The sequence below is a fragment of the Heptranchias perlo genome, chromosome 33 (genome assembly GCF_035084215.1).
Source record: "Heptranchias perlo isolate sHepPer1 chromosome 33, sHepPer1.hap1, whole genome shotgun sequence".
NCBI classification, from domain to species: domain Eukaryota; kingdom Metazoa; phylum Chordata; class Chondrichthyes; order Hexanchiformes; family Hexanchidae; genus Heptranchias; species Heptranchias perlo.
The window spans coordinates 18,837,527-18,857,767 of NC_090357.1; the positions used below are offsets into that span (position 1 = coordinate 18,837,527).

General features: G+C 40.5%; 1 protein-coding gene across 1 annotated transcript; it reads right to left on the reverse strand.

The window, feature by feature from the left end:
• Positions 1 to 7,471: 7,471 nt before the first annotated feature.
• lim2.1 (lens intrinsic membrane protein 2.1) lies at positions 7,472 to 13,415 on the reverse strand. The gene is made up of 4 exons (XM_067970774.1): positions 13,241 to 13,415; positions 10,538 to 10,687; positions 10,300 to 10,434; positions 7,472 to 7,533 (listed from the first exon to the last, which is right to left on the reverse strand). The coding sequence occupies exons 1-4, from the start codon at positions 13,413 to 13,415 to the stop codon at positions 7,472 to 7,474; spliced, it is 522 nt and encodes a 173-aa protein (XP_067826875.1).
• Positions 13,416 to 20,241: the final 6,826 nt, after the last annotated feature.

The window sequence follows — 20,241 nt, forward strand, 5'->3', positions numbered from 1 at the left end:
TTTTCCTGAAGAAGTTGATTGCTTTCTGGCATCAGGTTCCACAAGCACTGGGCATCCTCCATTCCCTCACCCAAGTAGCCGTTATTCATGTGTGAAATGGAGTTCGGTCAGGCAAATTAACCATAGGAAACATCACAGCTGAGTCCAATCCTGTTCTCATCCAATGTTCAGCTGTATGCTTTTGGGAATCAGGGGGAAAACTCTTGAATGGCTGGAGTCTTAAGTAGCACAAAGGAAGATGGTAGTGGTTGTTGGAGGCCAATCATCTCAGCCCCAGGACATTGCTGCAGGAGTTCCTCAGGGCAATGTCCTAGGCCCAACCATCTTCAGCTGCTTCATCAATGACCTTCCCTCCATCATAAGGTCAGAAATGGAGATTGCACAGTGTTCAGTTCCATTCGCAACCCCTCAGATAATGAAGCAGTCCATGGCCGCATGCAGCAAGACCTGGACAACATCCAGGCTTGGGCTGATAAGTGGCAAGTAATATTTGCACCAGACAAGTGACAGGCAATGACCATCTCCAACAAGAGAGAGTCTAACCACCTCCCCTTGACATTCAATGGCATTACCATTGCCGAATCCCCCACCATCAACATCCTGGGGGTCACCATTGACCAGAAACTTAAATGGACCAGCCACATAAATATTGTGGCTACAAGAGCAAGTCAGAGGCTGGGTATTCTGCGGTGAGTGACTCACCTCCTGACTCCCCAAAGCCTTTCCACCATCCACAAGGCACAAGTCAGGAGTGTGATGGAATACTCTCCACTTGCTTGGATGAGTGCAGCTCCAACAACACTCAAGAAGCTCAACACCATCCAGGACAAAGTAGCCTGCTTGATTGGCACCCCATCCGCTACCCTAAACATTCACTCCCTTCACCACCGGCGCACAGTGGCTGCAGTGTGTACCATTTACAGGATGCACTGCAGCAACTCACCAAGTCTTCTTCGACAGTACCTCCCAAACCCGCGACCTCTACCTCCTAGAAGGACAAGGGCAGCAGGCACATGGGAACAACACCACCTGCACGTTCCCCTCCAAGTCGCACACCATCCCGACTTGGAAATATATCGCCGTTCCTTCATCGTCGCTGGGTCAAAATCCTGGAACTGCCTACCTAGCAGCACCATGGGAGAACCTTCACCACACAGACTGCAACGGTTCAAGAAGGCGGCTCACCATCACCTTCTCAAGGGCAATTAGGGATGGGCAATAAATGCTGGCCTTGCCAACGACGCCCACATCCCATGAACGAGTAAAAAAAAAAGCAAAGGTTGAGCAGAAGTCAAATTTTCCCCTCCCTAACCCAGAGCTGCTGAGGCCAATTATATATTTTTTTCCAATGCTCCAGTGGATCAGCTAACTTAACACAGACCAGAGATTGAACCTAGGAACCTCCTGATCCATATGTCTCAGCTACTCACTGAGCCATCGTGGGAGCAACAGTACCATTCTTAGCCGTGCTGCAATGAACAAAAACTGATGAGGACTATAATCTTGCAGTGGAGTTGCATTTGATCAGTTTAAGGATAACATCTGAAGCTGAAAGCATACCCCAGAAACTGTTGTGTGTCATGAGGTCACAATGTCACCATTGTTACCATTTGAGTCTGTCGTGTATAGTTTCCTGTGTAGTAGCTTTGAAGGAATTATTGTCAAGGATTTGCCATAATCCAGTGGGTTTACAGTCTTCCAGGTCAGTTAAACAAAATCCCATCAGAGTTTTTATTAACCAGTTGACTACTGATGTTCTTAAAAGTAATTTTTTTAAGACATTCATATTATTAAAAGAGAGATTTATGATAAATCTCCTTCAGGCCCTTGTTGGCATCACTACCCCAATGTTTCCTTGGAGTCATTTTTCAATAGATTACATAGAAATGTCATATGCCATATATATGACGACATTATGCTCCTCCAGTAAAACTGTCTCCTAGTTTTTCCTTGCATTCTGAAAACATCAGGGTCAAGTTATTAGGACACCTGACCTCCTTCTAATTGTCTCCAACTACACCCCTTGCTATGTGACCTAATAAAATAAACCGAACAAATAACCACATGGTCAGTGAGGAGGTACGGTAGCGTAGTGGTTATGTTACTGGGCTAGTAATCCAGAGGCCTGGACTAAAATCCAGAGTCACGAGTTCAAATCCCGCCACGGCGGCTGGTGAATTTAAATTCAATTAATTAAATAAAAAAAAATCTGGAATTAAAATACTAGTATCAGTAATGATAGCCATGAAACTACCGGATTGTCGTAAAAACCCATCTGGTTCACTAATGTCCTTTAGGGAAGGAAACCTGCTGTCCTTACCCGGTCTGGCCTATATGTGACTCCAGACCCACAGCAATGTGGTTGATTCTTAATTGCCCTCTTAGGGATGGGCAATAAATGCCAGCCTTGCCAGCGACGCCCACATCCCGTGAACGAATAAAAAAAAGGACCTCTCTGATTCATCCAGTACTGTAATAGCACAATGACCATGCTAGAGGGCGCTATTTCCCACTTATTGCAGTCATTTTGTAATGTTGAACGGTTTTTGAATACTAGACAAGCATGAGATAACCATGAAATCCTACCTTAGAATGAGACTTAAATGTATTTTCTGTAATTATTTTTACACAAACGCTAATAGATTTATTTAATTATTTAGATATTTCTTAGAAATGAACAGAGAGTATTCTGTTCCTTTTTGTTGTTAATCTTTTATTATAGTTTCTGATTTCTTTGCCACTAACAGTAGTTTGTAGAACAAGTGTATTTTCAAAGCAAATCTCAGAAGATGGCCACTCAAAATGAAGGAAACGCAAGTTGACAATCCAAATATGTGATCTACGTTAGCTTAAGGGTCTCAGGTGAGGCCATCCCCTCCCCCTTTCACCAATATATGGAAAAATGAATTGGGATTTATTTTTTTATAGGACTTCATATATAATGCCTAAATTAGCTTCCTTTCAATTGTCTTACATAAACTAATTTTGATGAAGCCCTGTTATGTCAGTAGCAGAACTACCATAGAACACTGGCTAAAGTTCAGAATGCCGCTAATGTGCCAGCAGTATTAAGAGTTGAACTGGACATAAAGATATGTTATTAACAACTACTTTATGTAATTACATCTGCCACACCATAGTTGACACCATCATAAGGTTCGGTATCAGCGATTACATGGAAGGGAATTGATAGTTTTAAAAATCAACAGAATCTAAATCATTGTAAGCACAATAATAAATGTTATTGTAAGTATCGCAATATGTTGGGCTTCACTTAATAACAGGATAATGTTCAATGTCCAAGATGCTTTAAAAAATTACTTCACAGACTATATTGCAGCACTGATAGGCTTCGAGTGTTAAGTCTGCACCAAAGTATATAACCTCTCTCCTCAGCAGGCTGGCTGTGTTTTTCTCTGGGATATGTCTGTGGTGAACTATCATCTGTAGTTGCCTTTGCTGGGTCTCTGGTTGTTCTCCCTTCTTGACCTTTAGCTAACACCTTGCATGCATATCTATCATCTGTTATAGTATACTTTCTCCTTGCTTTGGGAACTCTGTTACTAAGTGACTGTTGGAGGTAATATTATATTCTTTGCGTTTATATTGATCTAAACATCTGAGGGCCAAAATTCCTGGGTCTTGGGGGTGCATTGGTTCCATTATCAAAACAATTCTGAGAAAAAGTGTCTAATTTCAGGAATAACTTTTGGTAAATTCCTCTCCAACTCCCCATCTGTCAAAAAAAATGACTAACTTAAAATTTATAATATCCTCCACTTCCACACCTTCTTGAGTAGGTTATTTCACATATTTACCACCCTCTTGGTGAAGAGTTAAACGTACATTCACCTTTTCTGGTTTAAGTTTGAATCCATTATGCTTGTCCTAGACCGTGTGTTAATATTGAACATCATTCTGGGATCCAGTTTATCTATTCCTTGAAGATCTTAAATGCCTTAATTATATTGCCTCCAAGATCTGTTTTCCCATGCAAACACCTAGTGCAGGAACATTAAATTGATTGAATACATTAAATTGTCAACTAATACAGTTATATCCTCAAAGAACTCTAGTAGATTTGTCCAACAAAATCTACCACCTATAAAAACCATGTTAACTACTTCTTGTCATTCTGTTTCTCCTGATGCTTCACTATTCTTTATTTCAGGATACTGTCTATTATTTTCTAAAGTACTGATTTTAAACTCACAGTGTATAGTTTCCTGAGTTACCCTTCTGAGCTTTTTTTACTGTACAAGTTCCTCCTAAATACCTCCCTACATAAATGGGAGTTATCCTAGTATTCTGGTGGGTTTTGACTACTGCCCTTCTCAAAGCACCTCTCGAATCTGATTGAAAGCTGAGTATGTCTTGTAGGAGAAATGCCCTAAGAAATGCCTTCAATGTGTCCTCAAAATGGAGTCGGTAGTCAGACTGAATGCTAAGAAAGGAAAGGGCTAATGTTAATCAAATCATGAAGGCTTCTACAAACAAAACATTCCTTGCCAGGGTTTGAAGACAAACCATCAAGACCACAGGTCCGAGATGGCTTATTAAAAGGGACATAAAGATGTCTTGCCTGATCTGGACCTGTGTAATCAAAGATCTGAGAAGCTAGGGAGCAAATGAGCAACCTAACATGTCTAGATGCCAATGCTTCATTGATTTTAAGGTCATCGGGAAACCAACAGGACTGTGTCAGGTGATGGACACCAGACGGTTGAACTCTTCTAGTACATGAGCTACTCAGATTGGTCAGTAGAATTGAGCTGGTTGCTTTTGAAATTGTTGTTGACACTAAAGTGTTCAGTCCTCAGTCTTCGGTTCTCCGTCTTTAGCTCTTCATTTAGTTCCAGTTTTGCTAATAATTATTGTAGCAGTTTTTGTAATAGAGGATGTAGGAGTACTTTGTGTAATATATGTAGAAGGGTTTCTCTGTAAAATCAGAAAGTGAATCTCTGACAGATAGAGAAAGACAGGTTACAGAAGTTGAGACTTGTACGGCTACACCAGCCAGACACAGGGAAATATGTGTGTCATATAATTATATAAGTTTCCCTGAGATCAAGGAAGGTGAAATTTTAGCCAGTTACCAGCACGGAAAGTGAATTTACCCAGAAGTAGAGGATCCATGAGGAACAGATAGCACCTGTACAGATGGAGGCTCATCACTCGATATCTCTGAAGATTAACACCATCCTCCCGGAGAGGGAACCAGTTCATAAGGACGAGGTTGCATAAGTTCTGGAAACATTGCTAACTACAAGCATGTAGACTTTTAGGTATTCAATGGACTAGCTCTCTAATGCTGTTAACTTGTCAGATATCTAAGGAATCTAATCCCAAATTAATCTCATCAATTTCTATTATTCTTGGACACTGATTTCAACTGTAAATTTATATCAGCAAGCAGTTAATGCTGAATTATTGTGACATAACTGAACTGCTTTTGTCATCTTTGTTCCCTTTACACAATTAACCCTATCTACCAATTATTTGCACACTCAATGCTTAAGTGCTGTTAACTATGATTCCAAGATTAATAAACAATTGTTAGTTTATGACTTTGTGTCTGACTACTTTTTTGGTAATTGGCAAGTGACGTTATTCATTTACTCAGTAGCTTTTGCAGATCCTGAAGGGAGGTTGGTAGTGTAAATGCTAATATAATCCAAACTGGCTGATGTAAGACGGTGCAGTGTGACAACTGTAGGCATCATTACCTCCTAGACATAGACTGGGTGGTAAACATCAGTTTGTTCCTCATCGAGGAGTTAAGGTGAAGGGTTAAGGATTCATCTAGTTCCCCTGATAAATACACTTGTCAGGGGTATTGATCCCAGTGTTCTTACAGTCTCATGCCTCAGTCATACTGCACCAACATTGGGAACATTTCTGACTGCATTGTCCGCAGGTAGCCAGTACAACTGAAGCAAATCTAGGAAACAGTCTGAAGCAGTCTCTTTGCAGATCTTTTTTTAATCACAGCTTAGCCATCTTTTTAGCCATTCAACCAAAACAACTGAAACTGCTTAATACAAGTACTTAGGTTATAGAAACTAGTGAGGCAATGTGCTGAGCATTAACATTTTGATATCAGGGAACATTTTATGCTTAGATCAGGAATCTGTATTTAAATGAATCAGGAATTCTATTCAGGGAGAGTGAATGAGATGGTTTAGTCCACTGCAATGCTATACAGTAGGAGTGAATAGCAGGAGCTTTGGTCCCCATGGGTATCTATATAATGGGAACGGACTGGAAGCAGTTGGGCTCATTGAAATTTGGATGGAATTCTATACAGTGGAAAGTAGTTTGGGTTTGCAGAAATTCTATACAATGGCAGCAAAAGGGGAGTGACTTGGTCCATTCGGATTTAACATTACGGAAACGAATGGAAAATAATTTTGGACACCAGACGTCTTTTTCTGAATTAAAGTGACGTGAACTGAATTCAGATGCAATTTGTAACTAAATCCTGCATTTTAAGACATAAAATGTAGCCATCTCCATTATACTGTCATCTGTAAGGGAAAACAACCACATGTGCACACTGAAGAACAGAGGGCAGTGGTCTGATTGGCACATTGTAAATCAGAGGCCCGGACAAGTAATCCAGAGAACGTGAGTACAAGTACCACCATCGCAGTTTGAGAATTTGAATTCAGTATAAAAAAGAAAGCTGAAAATATAAAAAAAAGCTGGCATCAGTAAAAATGACCATGAAAGCTGTTGGATTGTCGTTAAATCCCAAACTGGTTCACTAATGTCCTTTAGCGAAGTAAACCTGCCGTCCTTACCTGGTCTGGATTATATATGACTCCAGTCATACACCAAAGTAGTTGACTTTTTAACTGCCCTCTGAAGTGGTCTAGCAAGTCACTCAGTTGTGTCAAACAGCTAAACCACCTTCGCAGGGCTACTAGGGATGGGCAATAAATGCCGGCCTTGCCAGCGCGCCCACTTCCTTAGAACGAATATATATATAAAAAAATATCTTTTACAAAGATCATCTAATAACATTGCAGTAGAAGTTTAGGTTTGCTTTATTATAGTGGATCTTCAAGGAACCTTTATTAAGTAGAATGAAGTGAGTGCGATGAATTCAATTTAGTTTCAGTTTTTGCCATTTCCCATACATTAAATAGATTTGATCTTCTACATAACACTGGAAACTGGATAACTTTTTCTCCATTATTTTATTACTTTGTGGAGAAATTCACACAACATTCTTGAAAGAACTTGAGAGCATTTTTGTGCCTTTTTAAAACTTTATTTCTCAGATGCTGTAATTAGAAAATCTACAGCCAAATTCTGAAAACACAGCTACAATTTGTTTCAATTTCTGCCTACCTTTCACTAACTAGCTTTCTAAGGAGAATGAAAAAATACCACTTCATAGTATGGGACTCGTTGAATAGTGATGGTCCTCTCTATTATTCCATTTCTTTAGATGCAGTCTTGGGTATTAACGAGCATTTGGGCTTTGTGGACTCTCATGCATACGATAGGCACACATGTAGAAGATACCTAGGAAAGAAATGTGTTCTGTTGTCAAATCAGCGCATCAGAGAGATCAATTGAGAAATGACACAATAATGAACCAAAAACATGTACAATTGAGTATGGTAGCCTAGAGGTTATGATGCTGGACCAGCAACACAGAGGTCATGAGTTCACCATAGCAAGTTGTGAAACTGAGTTCAATAAATCTGGAAGCAATCGGAAAATTATCATAAAAGCAGTGTTATAAAAACCCAATGGGTTCATTGATGTCGTTCAGAGAAGGATCTAGTTTATAATGTGCATAGGAGATGCCTGATAAAAAAGAGTCACACAGTGTGTAAAGGAAACACAGCTCCCCTGATGGTATCCCTGCAAAGGGACCTCTGATGACAGAAAGGAAGAAAGTTATAGATGATTAAGCCTACTGTAAGATCATTCCATTCTTTTGTGTGTTCTTGTCAGGCCTTCATCAATCATAATTGTGTGAACATATGACTATCCTTTGCAGCTCCCAAGTACGGCCATCCTTTGCAGTGACTGTGCGCCATTGAGAAAGGAACGATCGTACTTCATTTCAGTTTGCGGCAGGTCATCAGAGTTCCTTTGCCAGGCTGAAATTGTGCATTCCCTATGCTGGGTGCCATAGAGGACTGGCAAAAAGGGGTTCATTGGCTCAACTGTAAGTGCTGGAAACCCGATGTAGCCACATGATTGCTACCTGGTTTACTGAATGCAGGGCTTACTGCTGAGCCAATGAAACTGGAAAAAGTGCAGGCATGTACACAGTAAGCTAGGTTTTACAGATTTCACCCCCTTAACACAGTTTAACAAGTCCCTCAGCAGGTCATTCAACATCTGTGGAGAAAACAGACATGTTAATGATTCAGTTTCGAACTGGAAAAATCAGATGGAGTGTTACAGTTGAAACATTGGGCACCATTTTAGCCTGGAAAAATGGGTGGATTGGGGGCGGGGAGGGCAGCAGCGATTGCAAAATTCTAAAACCCGCCTCCAAACTGCCTCCGACCCATCCATTTCTGGCTTTCACAGTGGCAGAGAGAGGGGCGGGCGACCAACCTGCTCTTAGGAGGCGGGTTGGGCATTAAAAACTTTTAAGGAGGCTCCGGGCCTGCATTTTCAAAGCATTTTTGATTTTAGCCCCTTGGGGCCGGGATTCCTGGGTCTTCTCCTTCACGCCATGTGATAGGAGGCAAGGAGGCCCGAAATTGCAGGTAAGTGCCTTTATAGCACAGCTTGTGGGCCCGGAGGAGCAGGAGTGCTTCCCCCAAGCCCAACAAGTCTACCTGCAGCAACCCCTCCCACGATCTCCGACCCCTCCCACGATCTCCGACCTCCGACCCCTTCCACGATCTCCGACCCCTCCCACGATCTCCGACCCCCCACACTCTTCGACCCCACCACGATCTCCACGCCCTACGATCTTCGACCCCATGATGATCCCGGCCCTGATGGCAGCCCCCCAATGACTGACCCCCTGATGACTGACCCCCCCCCTGATGATAGACCCGCCCGATGACTGCCCCCCCCACCCCCAGTGACCTCCGACCCCCACGATGACAGCCCGCTGATGACTGACCCCCTCCACCCCTCCTCCATCCCCAATGACCACCCCCCAAAATCTAACACATACCTGATCACGTCCTCTCCCTGACTCTTCTCCCGTCCGACTGAGAGGCAGCCTGTCAATCAGGCTGGCCTGTCGGGCGGGAAACCGGCAAAAAAGAAAAAAACAACGTCCTTGAGCCAAAATCGTAAGGACGTCTGGGAAATCCGTACTTCCGGGTTTCCCAACAGGAATTCCACCCCCCACCCCCACCCCCTGGGCTAAAATCATGCCCATTAACTTGCCTGCTTCTCTCTCCACAGATGCTGACCGACCTGCTGAGTGTTTGAAGCATTTTCGGTTTTCTGTTTCACATTTCTAGCATTTACAGTTTTTGGCTTTTTATTTAACATTTCCCTCCACCATTACTGCAGGCGCAGTGTGATTAACTGATTAGTTGTGTTCCTACTAACACACTGGCACTCATTCAGTAAAATCAATTGTTCCTGGGAGTGTGGTATACACCCAAAATACATAAACCGTGCACAGCTGACACACTATTAGTACCAGCAGCAATTCTGAGCTGAAGCTACCATTAATATTATATTAAAATAGTGAACCACTGGTGTGACAACAAATGATTCCAAAGTGATGAAATACTGGCCAGCTCCTCTCCAACTATCCATGACTGCGGGTAGTTATTGAGATAAATAACTAGCACCTCTTATTATTATCGAAGTAGTTTTCATGCACATCTCTTTTTAAAGTGCAGTTTAGATAATAGATCGATATCAGTACTGTTTTGGAGTGGTTTAAGCAGACACTGAGAAGTTTTATTGCCTGCTTATACAGCTCCCTAAAGAAGTAAAGCAGTGATGAATGTGCATGGATTTAACACACTTGCACAGCTTTTCCAGTTGGCTTCCAATGAGATTTTCAAAGATAGAAAGCAGATTGTCCTGTCATCTCCTGTCGTCCCTTTTAGTATGTTAATGCCACTACCTTACTGTACTCATCAACATCCTGCTGTTTAACAAAAGATATTTTAAGAAGCAGCAGAAGGGGAGAGAAAAAATAAGTTAGAATAAAGTGGAACTGTAGCCGACTATGACCCAGCACTTGCAGGAGAGTGGAGAAATTTGCTTTTGACAATCCATTGTACAGAAACAAAGGGAGACTGTATAGACCTTAAAGGAGTTCTTCTCTTATATAAGACAATGCCTTACCTGCAAAGAAGGTGAGCACCACGGCCACCCACCCAATGATATAGGACCAGGAGAAGCGCCAATTGCCATACCGCTTACCATAATAGTTTACTGTCACACCTGTATAAATAGCCATGGCTAGCAACACAAACATACCTGCAAAATAAAAAGAGCATCATTATAGTAAGAACACAAGTTGTGAAATATTGGAAAAAGTGAATGGCCTCTGTGATGTCTGAAAACCATTCACATTACTTACATGAAATAAAGTACAAGATGCCTGCAGCGAAAGTTTTATCAAATCTGTTGAAGGAAGAGTAATGCGTAAATGCCATGACGCCAATAATGATGCCAATGAAGCATGCCAGTAGGGACAGGATCATGAATGTTCGCGTGGCATCCCAGTATGCTAGAAAAAGTCAGGACAAATGAAGGACGGTATTAATTATTTATTATTATGCATCAGAATGAAGTCAATTCAAATTCTGTTATAAGCAAAAGACAGTAATAGGGCAAATGAGAAATAAAGTATTTTATTTTCACTTTAGGCCATATAGACAGGCTGTTTATGAACCTACTGAATGGCTTCAAATAAATTGGATTGTCTTTTCTCCCGTACCTGAGCCTCATGTGAGCTGATGACCATTGCTGTCCAGATTAGAAATCTTATGATATTGATACTATTGTGTGTCTCTCACAGGGTAGACAGTGCAAGCAAGACGTTCATGATAACACCAGGGCTTCAATTTGGGGCATTTATTTTGATAGAAAGTTAAAAGTCCCTGATTGCACCAAGCACCATTGCAGAGAAGGTGATTGTCTAATCTAGGCTGCAAACACAGCATGGTGAGAAGTTATAACAAAAGTGATTTAATTATCAGGAATACTTTTAATGTGGGTAAATATTAATGTATTCTAATTCATTAATGGAAATATTAGGAACATAGGAACCATTCATAATAGGTCATTCAGCCCCTCAAGTCTGTTCCGCCATTCAATGAGATCATGGCTGATCTGTATCCTAACTCCATCCCTTGCCTCCATATCCCTTAATACCCCTGGCTAGCAAAAATCTATCAATCTCAGATTTAAAATTATTAATTGAGTTAGCATCTACTGCTTTTTGTGGGAGAGAGTTCCACACTTCTACCACCTTTTCTTTGTTATGTTCTTTGGCTATTAAAGCTGTTACATTTAATGTAGAATTACTCCATTCTGTTGAAATTAAGAGACAGTTCTCAGTTTTTCATCATTCACCATTTTTAATCAAAAAGCTGTTCAATGTTAGAAGTTCATAGGGTACTGAACAGATTGGCAGATTGAGAATGTAAATGGTTAGGACTGTACAGATATATTGGGAATAATATGAAAGGCCACAAGTGCTGAAAATTTAAAAATGCTGAAAACATGGAATAGGTTGGTCAGAATCTGAACAGGAAAGAAAGGATATTGTTTTGGATGGAACCCGGCTCTGATCAATTGTCAAACCCAAAATATTGCCCAATACATTCCCATCATGTTTTGTTTTTATTTCTGTGCAGATATTCTGTTTGTTTCATGTGCTATTGGAATAAATAACTAGCTTTGCCTTTGCTGCCAAAATTTGTGTCCTTAAAATGGAGGTTTGAACCTTGGGATACCAGGCAAAAGGGCATTATACATTTACAGATATAAATATTTATTGCACCTATTAATCTCTTGTGATGTTGCTCATGAGATAGAAATGTTTTTTAGTTGTCTCTCTTCACATAGCTTTCTCCCTGTCTTCCTCTCTCTTGGAATCATAGAATCATAGAAAGGTTACAGCATGAAAGGAGGCCGTTCGGCCCATCGAGTCCATGCCGTCTCTATGCACGAGCAATCCAGCTAGTCCCATTCCCCCACCCTATCCCCATAGCACTGTACATTTTTTTGTTTCAAGTACTTATCCAGTTCCCTTTTGAAGGCCATGATTGAATCTGCCTCCACCGCTCCCTCGGGCAGTACATTCCAGATCTCAACCACTCGCTGTGTAAAAATGTTTTTCCTCATGTCACCTTTGGTTCTTTTGCCAATCACCTTAAATCTATGCCCTCTGGTTCTTGACCCTTCTGCCAATGGGAACAGTTTCTCTCTATCTACTCTGTCTGGACCCTTCATGATTTTGAATACCTCTATCAAATCTCCTCACAACCTTCTCTGTTCCAAGAAGAACAATCTCAGCTTCTCCAGTCTATCCACGTAATTTAAGTCCCTCATCCCTGGAATAATTCTAGTAAATCTCTTCTGCCTCCCCTCTCTTCTTGCATGTCTTGCACCCCTTTAGTCTCCCCCTCTCTCTGTATGCCTGTCACACTTTCTCTCCCTTTTCTTTGTATCTTTCTGCTTGTCTCCAATTCTTTTTTCTGTGTGTTTTGCATCTCTCTGTATACTTGTTGCGTACAATCTCTATGTGGTAGTACCATGTCTGATGTTGTGGACTTGATGGACCAGATGGTATTTTCTAGTCCTCTTTGTATGTTTATATATTGTTCACTCTGAGTGCCTGTGTGCTTTCTTTCTCTCTCTTTTTAAGTACACTTCCTACTCAGTGGCTGTCTTTGAAATAATTTAAAATATAACCCCAATTGCTGCCTCATCTGTGATCAGCTCACTCATCACAACCTTAGAGCTGAACCTGGCTTGGAACCTTTACCAACTAAACCATCAGGGAAGCTAGAATTATGTCATCTTAAATCACAGGAACAATTGCCTTCTAGCAACATCCAGCCTTTGTTTGAGAGGGAAAAAGTATCCCTGCATTCCAACTACCATTTTTATCCATAAACAAAATCTCTAATATCTGCTAATGTTCTTCAACGATTATTCTACTTATACTCAAATCCTTGATAAATTTCCTGAATTGGATTAATTAAATTCCTAGGTTGTTGTGTTCATTCGCTATGCTATGAACTCCATTCATGCCTGTTTTCGATCTCCTTACCAACACTGTCAGTGTGTAGATAGCATTTTCCTGGCACACAATATCTCCATAGTCCCTGGTGCATAAAACTGCCAGAATGGCGGTACTGCATCCAGTAATCTGTTGCCGTGGAAATAACTAGTAGGATATTGCCCACACCAGCACAGAACAAGCCTCCTCCCATAAAACTGTACATCTTGTTGTTGGAGGTTCAATCTATAAAAGGAAATGCACAAGGAAGTTACAGATTATCATTCATTTTAGATACTTTGAATTAATTCAATTTTTACAAACATCAACATTTGTGCATAAAGCAAATTCTGTCGGGTGCTCAATGCATGATAGTGATCAAAAATGTTGTTTCTCCAGATTTAATCGAATATTATCCTCCTTTTCTGACTATTGGAGCAGACCACATATCAAGGGTTAACCCTACGTGTATCGGTTGCTTCCTGCAACTTTCAAAGGACATATTGGCCCTGAAATTCCTGCCGCCTACTTTGCGGCAAAGAGGAGTCGGTGACTGTCAGCACTGGTAGCCGCAAACCCCGTCCCACATTTCAAGGCATGGTCATTTGCATGGCTGGGGTGTGCGCATCATGTCTTCAAGGGTGCTTCAGAAGTGCCCATCCTGAACCGCTGGCCAGAATGTCGGAGCAGCCCCAGGCTCCAACGGCAGAGTGGAGACCATGGAATGGTTTGACAAAAATCTTCTTCTTCACATCTTTTGCTCCCAATGCATCAATTACCTTTCCATAGTAAAGGTTTGGGATTGCTTAAGGCTGTCAGCGGAACTCAGTGAGAATTCTGCTGAGGTCTTTTAAGGGAATAAAAGGTGGAATTCGTGGGGTGGCCTCCTTGATGTGGGTGGGGTGGGGGGGAGGCAAAAAACCCACTCACAGTCCCCCCAGTGGAATTTAAAGGGCCACTGCAAACAGGATGGAATCCTAGTGTGAATGGGTTCTGCCCCAAATTCCTGATCCTTCACATGAGTGTGCTGATGGTGATGGCGGAGATGGTGGTATTGATTGTGGAGATGGTGGTATTGATGGTGGGGATTTGGGTGTCCTGATGGTGATGGTGGAGATGGTGGTATTGATGGTGGAGATGATGGTGAGATGATGGTATTGATGGTGAGATGATGGTATTGATGGTGGAGATGGTGGTATTGATGGTGGAGATGGTAGTATTGATGGTGGAGATGTGGGTTTATGGATGATGGAGGAAGTGATATGTGTGTTATTGATGGTAATGATAGTGGAGATGATGGTGGTGTTCATGGCAGCGTTCTGATCCATTATTCTTTGGGACATGGATATGAATATTGGCCTTTTTTCTGATATAATAACACACAGTATTTTTTTCTGCCCAGCAGATAAAGGGTTGGCAAAACTACATTCATAAAATTTGAAACCAATCAATATCCTGGAACATACAAAAAAAAATATCCTCTAGGAGCTTGTGCTCTTATAGAGTATGTGGAACAGATTCAAAACTAAATGACAAATAAATGATCCAAATGAAGGAAATAGTCTAATACTCCCAGTGTATCAACAGTCCCATCAATACCTTACATCAGGTTCCATCAAAGCTACAGCACAGAAACAGGCCTTTCGGCTCAACTGGTCTATGCTGGCATTTATGCCCCACACGAGCCTCCTCCATCCCTACTTCATCTAACTCTATCAGCATATCCTTCTATTCCTTTCTCCTTCATATGATTGTCTAGCTTCCCCTTAAATGCATCTATGCTATTTGCCTTAACTGTTCCTTGTGGTAGCGCGTTCCACATTCTTACCACTCTTTGGGTAACAAAGTTTCTCCTGAATTCCCTATTGGATTTATTAGCGACTATTTTATATTTATGATCTCGAGCTTTGGACGCCCCCACGAGTGGAAACATTTTCTCTACCTCTACCCTATCAAACCCTTTCATTATCTTAAAGACCTCTTTCAGGTCACCCCTCAGCCTTCCCTTTTTGAGAGAAAAGAGCCTTAGTCTGTCCAGCCTTTCCTGATAAGGATATCCTCTTAGGTCTGGTATCATCCTTGTGAATATTTTTTGCACCCTCTCCAATGCCCTATATCCTTTCTATAATATGGAGACCAGAATTGTGCACAGTATTTCAAGTGTGGTCTAACTAAAGTTCTATACAAGTTTAACATAACTTCTCTGCTTTTCAATTCTATCCCTCTAGAAATGAACCCTAGCACTTAATTTGCCTTTATATGACCTTATTAACCTGTGTCTCTACTTTTAGTGACTTGTGTATCTGTACCCGTGGATTCCTTTGCTCCTCTATCCCGTTTAGACTCTTATTATCCAAGCAGTATGTGGCCTCCTTATTCTTCCTACCAAAATGCATCACCTCACACTTATCTATATTGAAATTCATTTGACAATTACACGCCCATTCTTCAAGTTTATTTCTGTCCTCTTGCATTTTGACGCATTCTTCCTTTGTATAAACCACACCCCCAATTTGGTGTCGTCCGCAAATTTTGAAATTGTGCTTCCGATTCCCAAATCCAAATCTTCAATGTAAACTGTAACCAACAGTAGTCCCAACACCAATCCCTATGGAACACCACTTCCCACCTTTTGCCAGTCTGAATAGCTACCCATAACCCCTACTCTCTATTTTCTGTTTTGTAGCCAACTTGCAATCCGTTCTACTACCTGTCCCCTGACTCCACCTTAGCCATGAGTCTACAATGTGATACCTTATCAAAGGCCTTTTGAAAATCTAAATATATTACATCTACTACATTATTCTTGTCTACTCTTTCTGTTAGTTCTTCAAAGAATTCAATAAAGTTGGTCAAGCATGACTTTCCCTTCTGAAATCTGTGCTGAGTATTCTTTATTATATTTTCTTTCTCTAGATGTCTTTCTATTAGATCTTTGAATAAAGATTCCATTATCTTTCCTACCACGAATGTTAAGCTAACTGGGCTATAGTTCCCTGGACTTGTTCTATCTCCCTTTTTAAATATAGCAATAACAATAACTGTCTGCCAGTCCTCTGGCACTATTCCCTTTTCTGGTGAATTTTTACATATATGTAATAGTGCCTCTGCTATCTCCTCCCTAACTTTTATAATATTTGTGGATACAATCCATCTGGACCAGCGGTCTTATCCTCCCTAAGTTTGATTAGTTTATCAATTATCTCCCCCCTTTCAATCTTAAATGGTTTAATATCTTTATCGATCTCTTCTTCTAATGTCCTGCCCACCTTCTTAGTCTCCCTCATAAATACGGAGGCAAAGTAACTATTCAATATTTCTGCCATTTCACTGTCGTTACCTGTGAGTTTATCATGTACATCCCTTAGTGGCCCTATCCCTATTCTGATTTTTCTATTGTTGTTTATGTGTCTATAGAATACTTTACTATTTCTTTTTATATTCCGTGATAATTTAATCTCATAGTTCCTCTTTGCTTTCTCAATTGCCTTTTTGACTTCTTTCCTAATCTCTTCATATTCTCTTTTGTCATGCTCTCATTTATTGTCTATATAATTAATGTATGCCTTTTTAGTTTCAATTTTACTCTTATCTCTTTATTCATCCATTGTTTTTCATTATTGGCTAGTTTCTTCTTGCTTTTTAGAGGAATATATTTCTCCTGAACTCTATTGATCATCATTTTAAATATTACCCACTGCTGTTCTATTTCTTTGTCAAAATTATTTTCCAGTTTACCTTCCATAGTTCCATTCTCATCCCCTCAAAATTAACTTTTTTTCTAATCTATTACTTTGGTCTTTGTCTTACTTGTGTCTTTCTCATCATTATTTTAAACCTTCTTATATTATGATCATTATTGCCTAGATGTTCCTCCACACTTACTTCTCTTATCTGTTCTGGTTCATTTCCCATTACTAGATCCAGCAGTGGTTCCTCTCTTGTTGGGCTTCTCACATACTGGGTAAGAAAGGAATCATGTACTTAATTTGCTGGCTGCAACTCTATTTATAAATGTCTTTTTAATGCTTATTTTCTTTAAAAGTGTGATTTAAATAATCTTTTCATAAAAACTTATTGCATAAAATTTTGCTGGAAGATTTTCTCTGTGTGTTATGTGTAATTGTAAATCTGTTTATAAGGTTTACGATTTTGCTACATAGTGTGCAGCAGAAATCTCTTCCCCACCCCATTTTCTCAAAAATTGTTCCATCTTCATGTATGGTGGATTTTTTTTTACAGTTTTAAAACAACATTCTGTTCCTCTGGAAGACATATTATAAACAATACACTAGGGTGTTTAGGGTAAAATAAGGGGAAAAAAACATATTTCACAAAAAAAAATCAAAGGTAGATGTAACAATTTAAGGAGCCTAGTTACAAATTGACAAATAACAAAACAATTTTATATGAGAAACTAATGTCGAACATAAAAAGATAATTGTACAAATATGGTGCCGTTCCAACAGTTTAAAAATCATATAATAATTGTGGAATCAAGCAGATTGACTGAAGTATTACAATCTAAGTGACTCTCATTAAAATAGAATCCTTCCTTTTCACCCCCTTTCCCTCCTTGGTACAGGGCACTTTTGTTAAGGACAATATAAAAACACATGGAAAATAATTTATCAGAGGTATCAAGTGAAGAGCAGGAGCTAGCAAACATGCTGTACTATTTTTAAAAATGCTGTACAGAAAATGTTTCAGTAATAGGGCAATTTAAGGCTACAACTTGATGAATATGTGGCTTGCAAAGGCTAGACACTAGTACAGGGATGAACAATTAACAGATCAGTCTTTAGGAATCAGATCGTGGCAACGTTACAAACTTAGAAATATATTTCCTCAAATTGTACACTGAATAGAACAGACTCCAAATCGGACAGGATCTGGAGTGAATGAAGGAAACTTGTTTTTGTAAAAAAAATACTGCTACTTAGCAGTAATGTACATGTGGAGTTAGCTGTAAGATTCATACAATTAGTGCTGAACTTGTACTCCAAATTGCAGTTATAGCTATTACTATGTGTATTGTAATAGCTATAACTGCATACCTTGTTTCAGTACCACATTTGAGTTTACACAGTGGTGCTGAATGTACCAGACAGAAGCAATACTGCCTTATATTCTCTTTTAAATCAAATGATGGGTGTAGATCAAAAATGTATTTTTCATCTTTGCACCCAAATGATTGATTTTTTTAATGTAATGTGAAAATTGAGATATGACACTAGATTTTTATAAAAATAAAAATAAGTCAAAATATTCTTTGTCACTAATTTAATTAGAAAATGTGTGGCAAACTCTTACCTTTCGTTCTGCTGTTTGTGGTTGATCCAGTCTGACACAAATCTGCAGCAGCCCAGCTACATCCCACAAACCCAGAATAGGCAGACTTGCAGAATAACTCCTCAGCAGAGTTTTGTCAGTGAAGCTAAAAAAAAAACAGAAAGAAATGCATTGCACGAAACTATTGTGTTTGCTACAATAAGTGGCCATAAAAACAGGCGATTAGCTAGAGCTGGGGTTTGTGAAGGCAGGAATTTGCTGAACATACATAGACATTGATAATTTGGACCATGTGCGTTAAATAAGCTGATGATGGGGACAGTTTCTATTCAAACTGGATCATTGTCTAATTGCAGACAAAATCGGGTGTACGCTTTGGAGATAATGCCCTTGGTGCCATTTTGTAAAACCATGTGAAACCATTTCAATCAACAGATTGTGTTTATTTAATGTGCAAATGATAGGCTATATTTTCCAGCACGAAAGCAATAACACCAGAGCATGGTGAACATAATGCTCGCTGACTTCTCACAGGGCTGAACTCATGGGATTTTCCAGGGTCGTCCCCAATGAATAGATGGTGAGCGCCTGGTCCATATTGAGCCTGACACTGGAAGCTTGTCTAAGGGGTGAGGGGACCATAATGTGCCATTGACAAAATTTAAAGGGAGATGGCCATTTAGCATGGGGGGAAATAAATTGATGCCATTCATACAAATGCAGTGCAGCATGCCTGGCTGGAGGTGGCACCAGGATCAATGCTGTCTACATTATTCGCATGGCCTGGAAGGAAGATGGTAAACTGTAAGAAAGCTGCCAAGGTAAAAGTACCAAATAGTACTATTTATTGGGTTCACGCATGCAAACCACAAACTGTTGTATCAGACTTTTCTACATTTACTATTGGATTCTTCCAAGCCCACACACAATTGTAGATCTTTTTCACTGCTTAAAATGCCCACCCATACTCTAACACTCTTGGCATAATTTAGGATTTCACACATAATATTACCGTATTACAGGCTACATACATGATGCCTGGTGACTACTGACACACAGGATGCCACATGGCTTCAATCAACGGCCCATCTACTTTTGGTAGTGTGACAACGTGGTGACATTGGTCAGCCATATCATACTGCCGTTACTGTTCAGTGCGAATGAAGAAGAAAGCATAGGTCATGCTGACCTGTGCATTAATCACCTGTTTGGGTGGGCAGAACATTAGCTGATACTGCAGACGATCATTCAGCTAGCCTGGAAGGAGGTGGAGGCAAGAAGAATTGAGGAGGTGACCTTCACTGCCACTGGCAGCACTGTTTTTCTGGTGCAGATTGGCTGCAGAAGTTCTTTACAGCAGATGGCACACACCTGAAACTAGTTTGGATCCTGTTTGATGCACAAATGAGGGGAAAAGAAATAAAGTGAAAGGGGGCAGAGTGGGAAGAGGTAATTAAAGTGGGAGGAGGCTTGTGTGGCGTATAAACACCGGTGTAGACCAGTTGGGCTGAATGGCCTGTTTCTATACTGTAGATTCTATGTAATTCTATGTAGTGCTGTGGTGACCCAGAGCCTGTGCAACCTGTTCCCCTATAGTCATTGCCAGGGCCTGCAGATATGGTTGGTGACATAATGGTGGATGTGGGCAGTTTGGTTCTGGTGCCTGCTGATCTCCCTGGCATGTTCTCCCCTGGCACTATCCTATAGTACTTCAACCATGAAATACTGTATTTGCAGTGCTGCAAAACCAGCCCCATCAC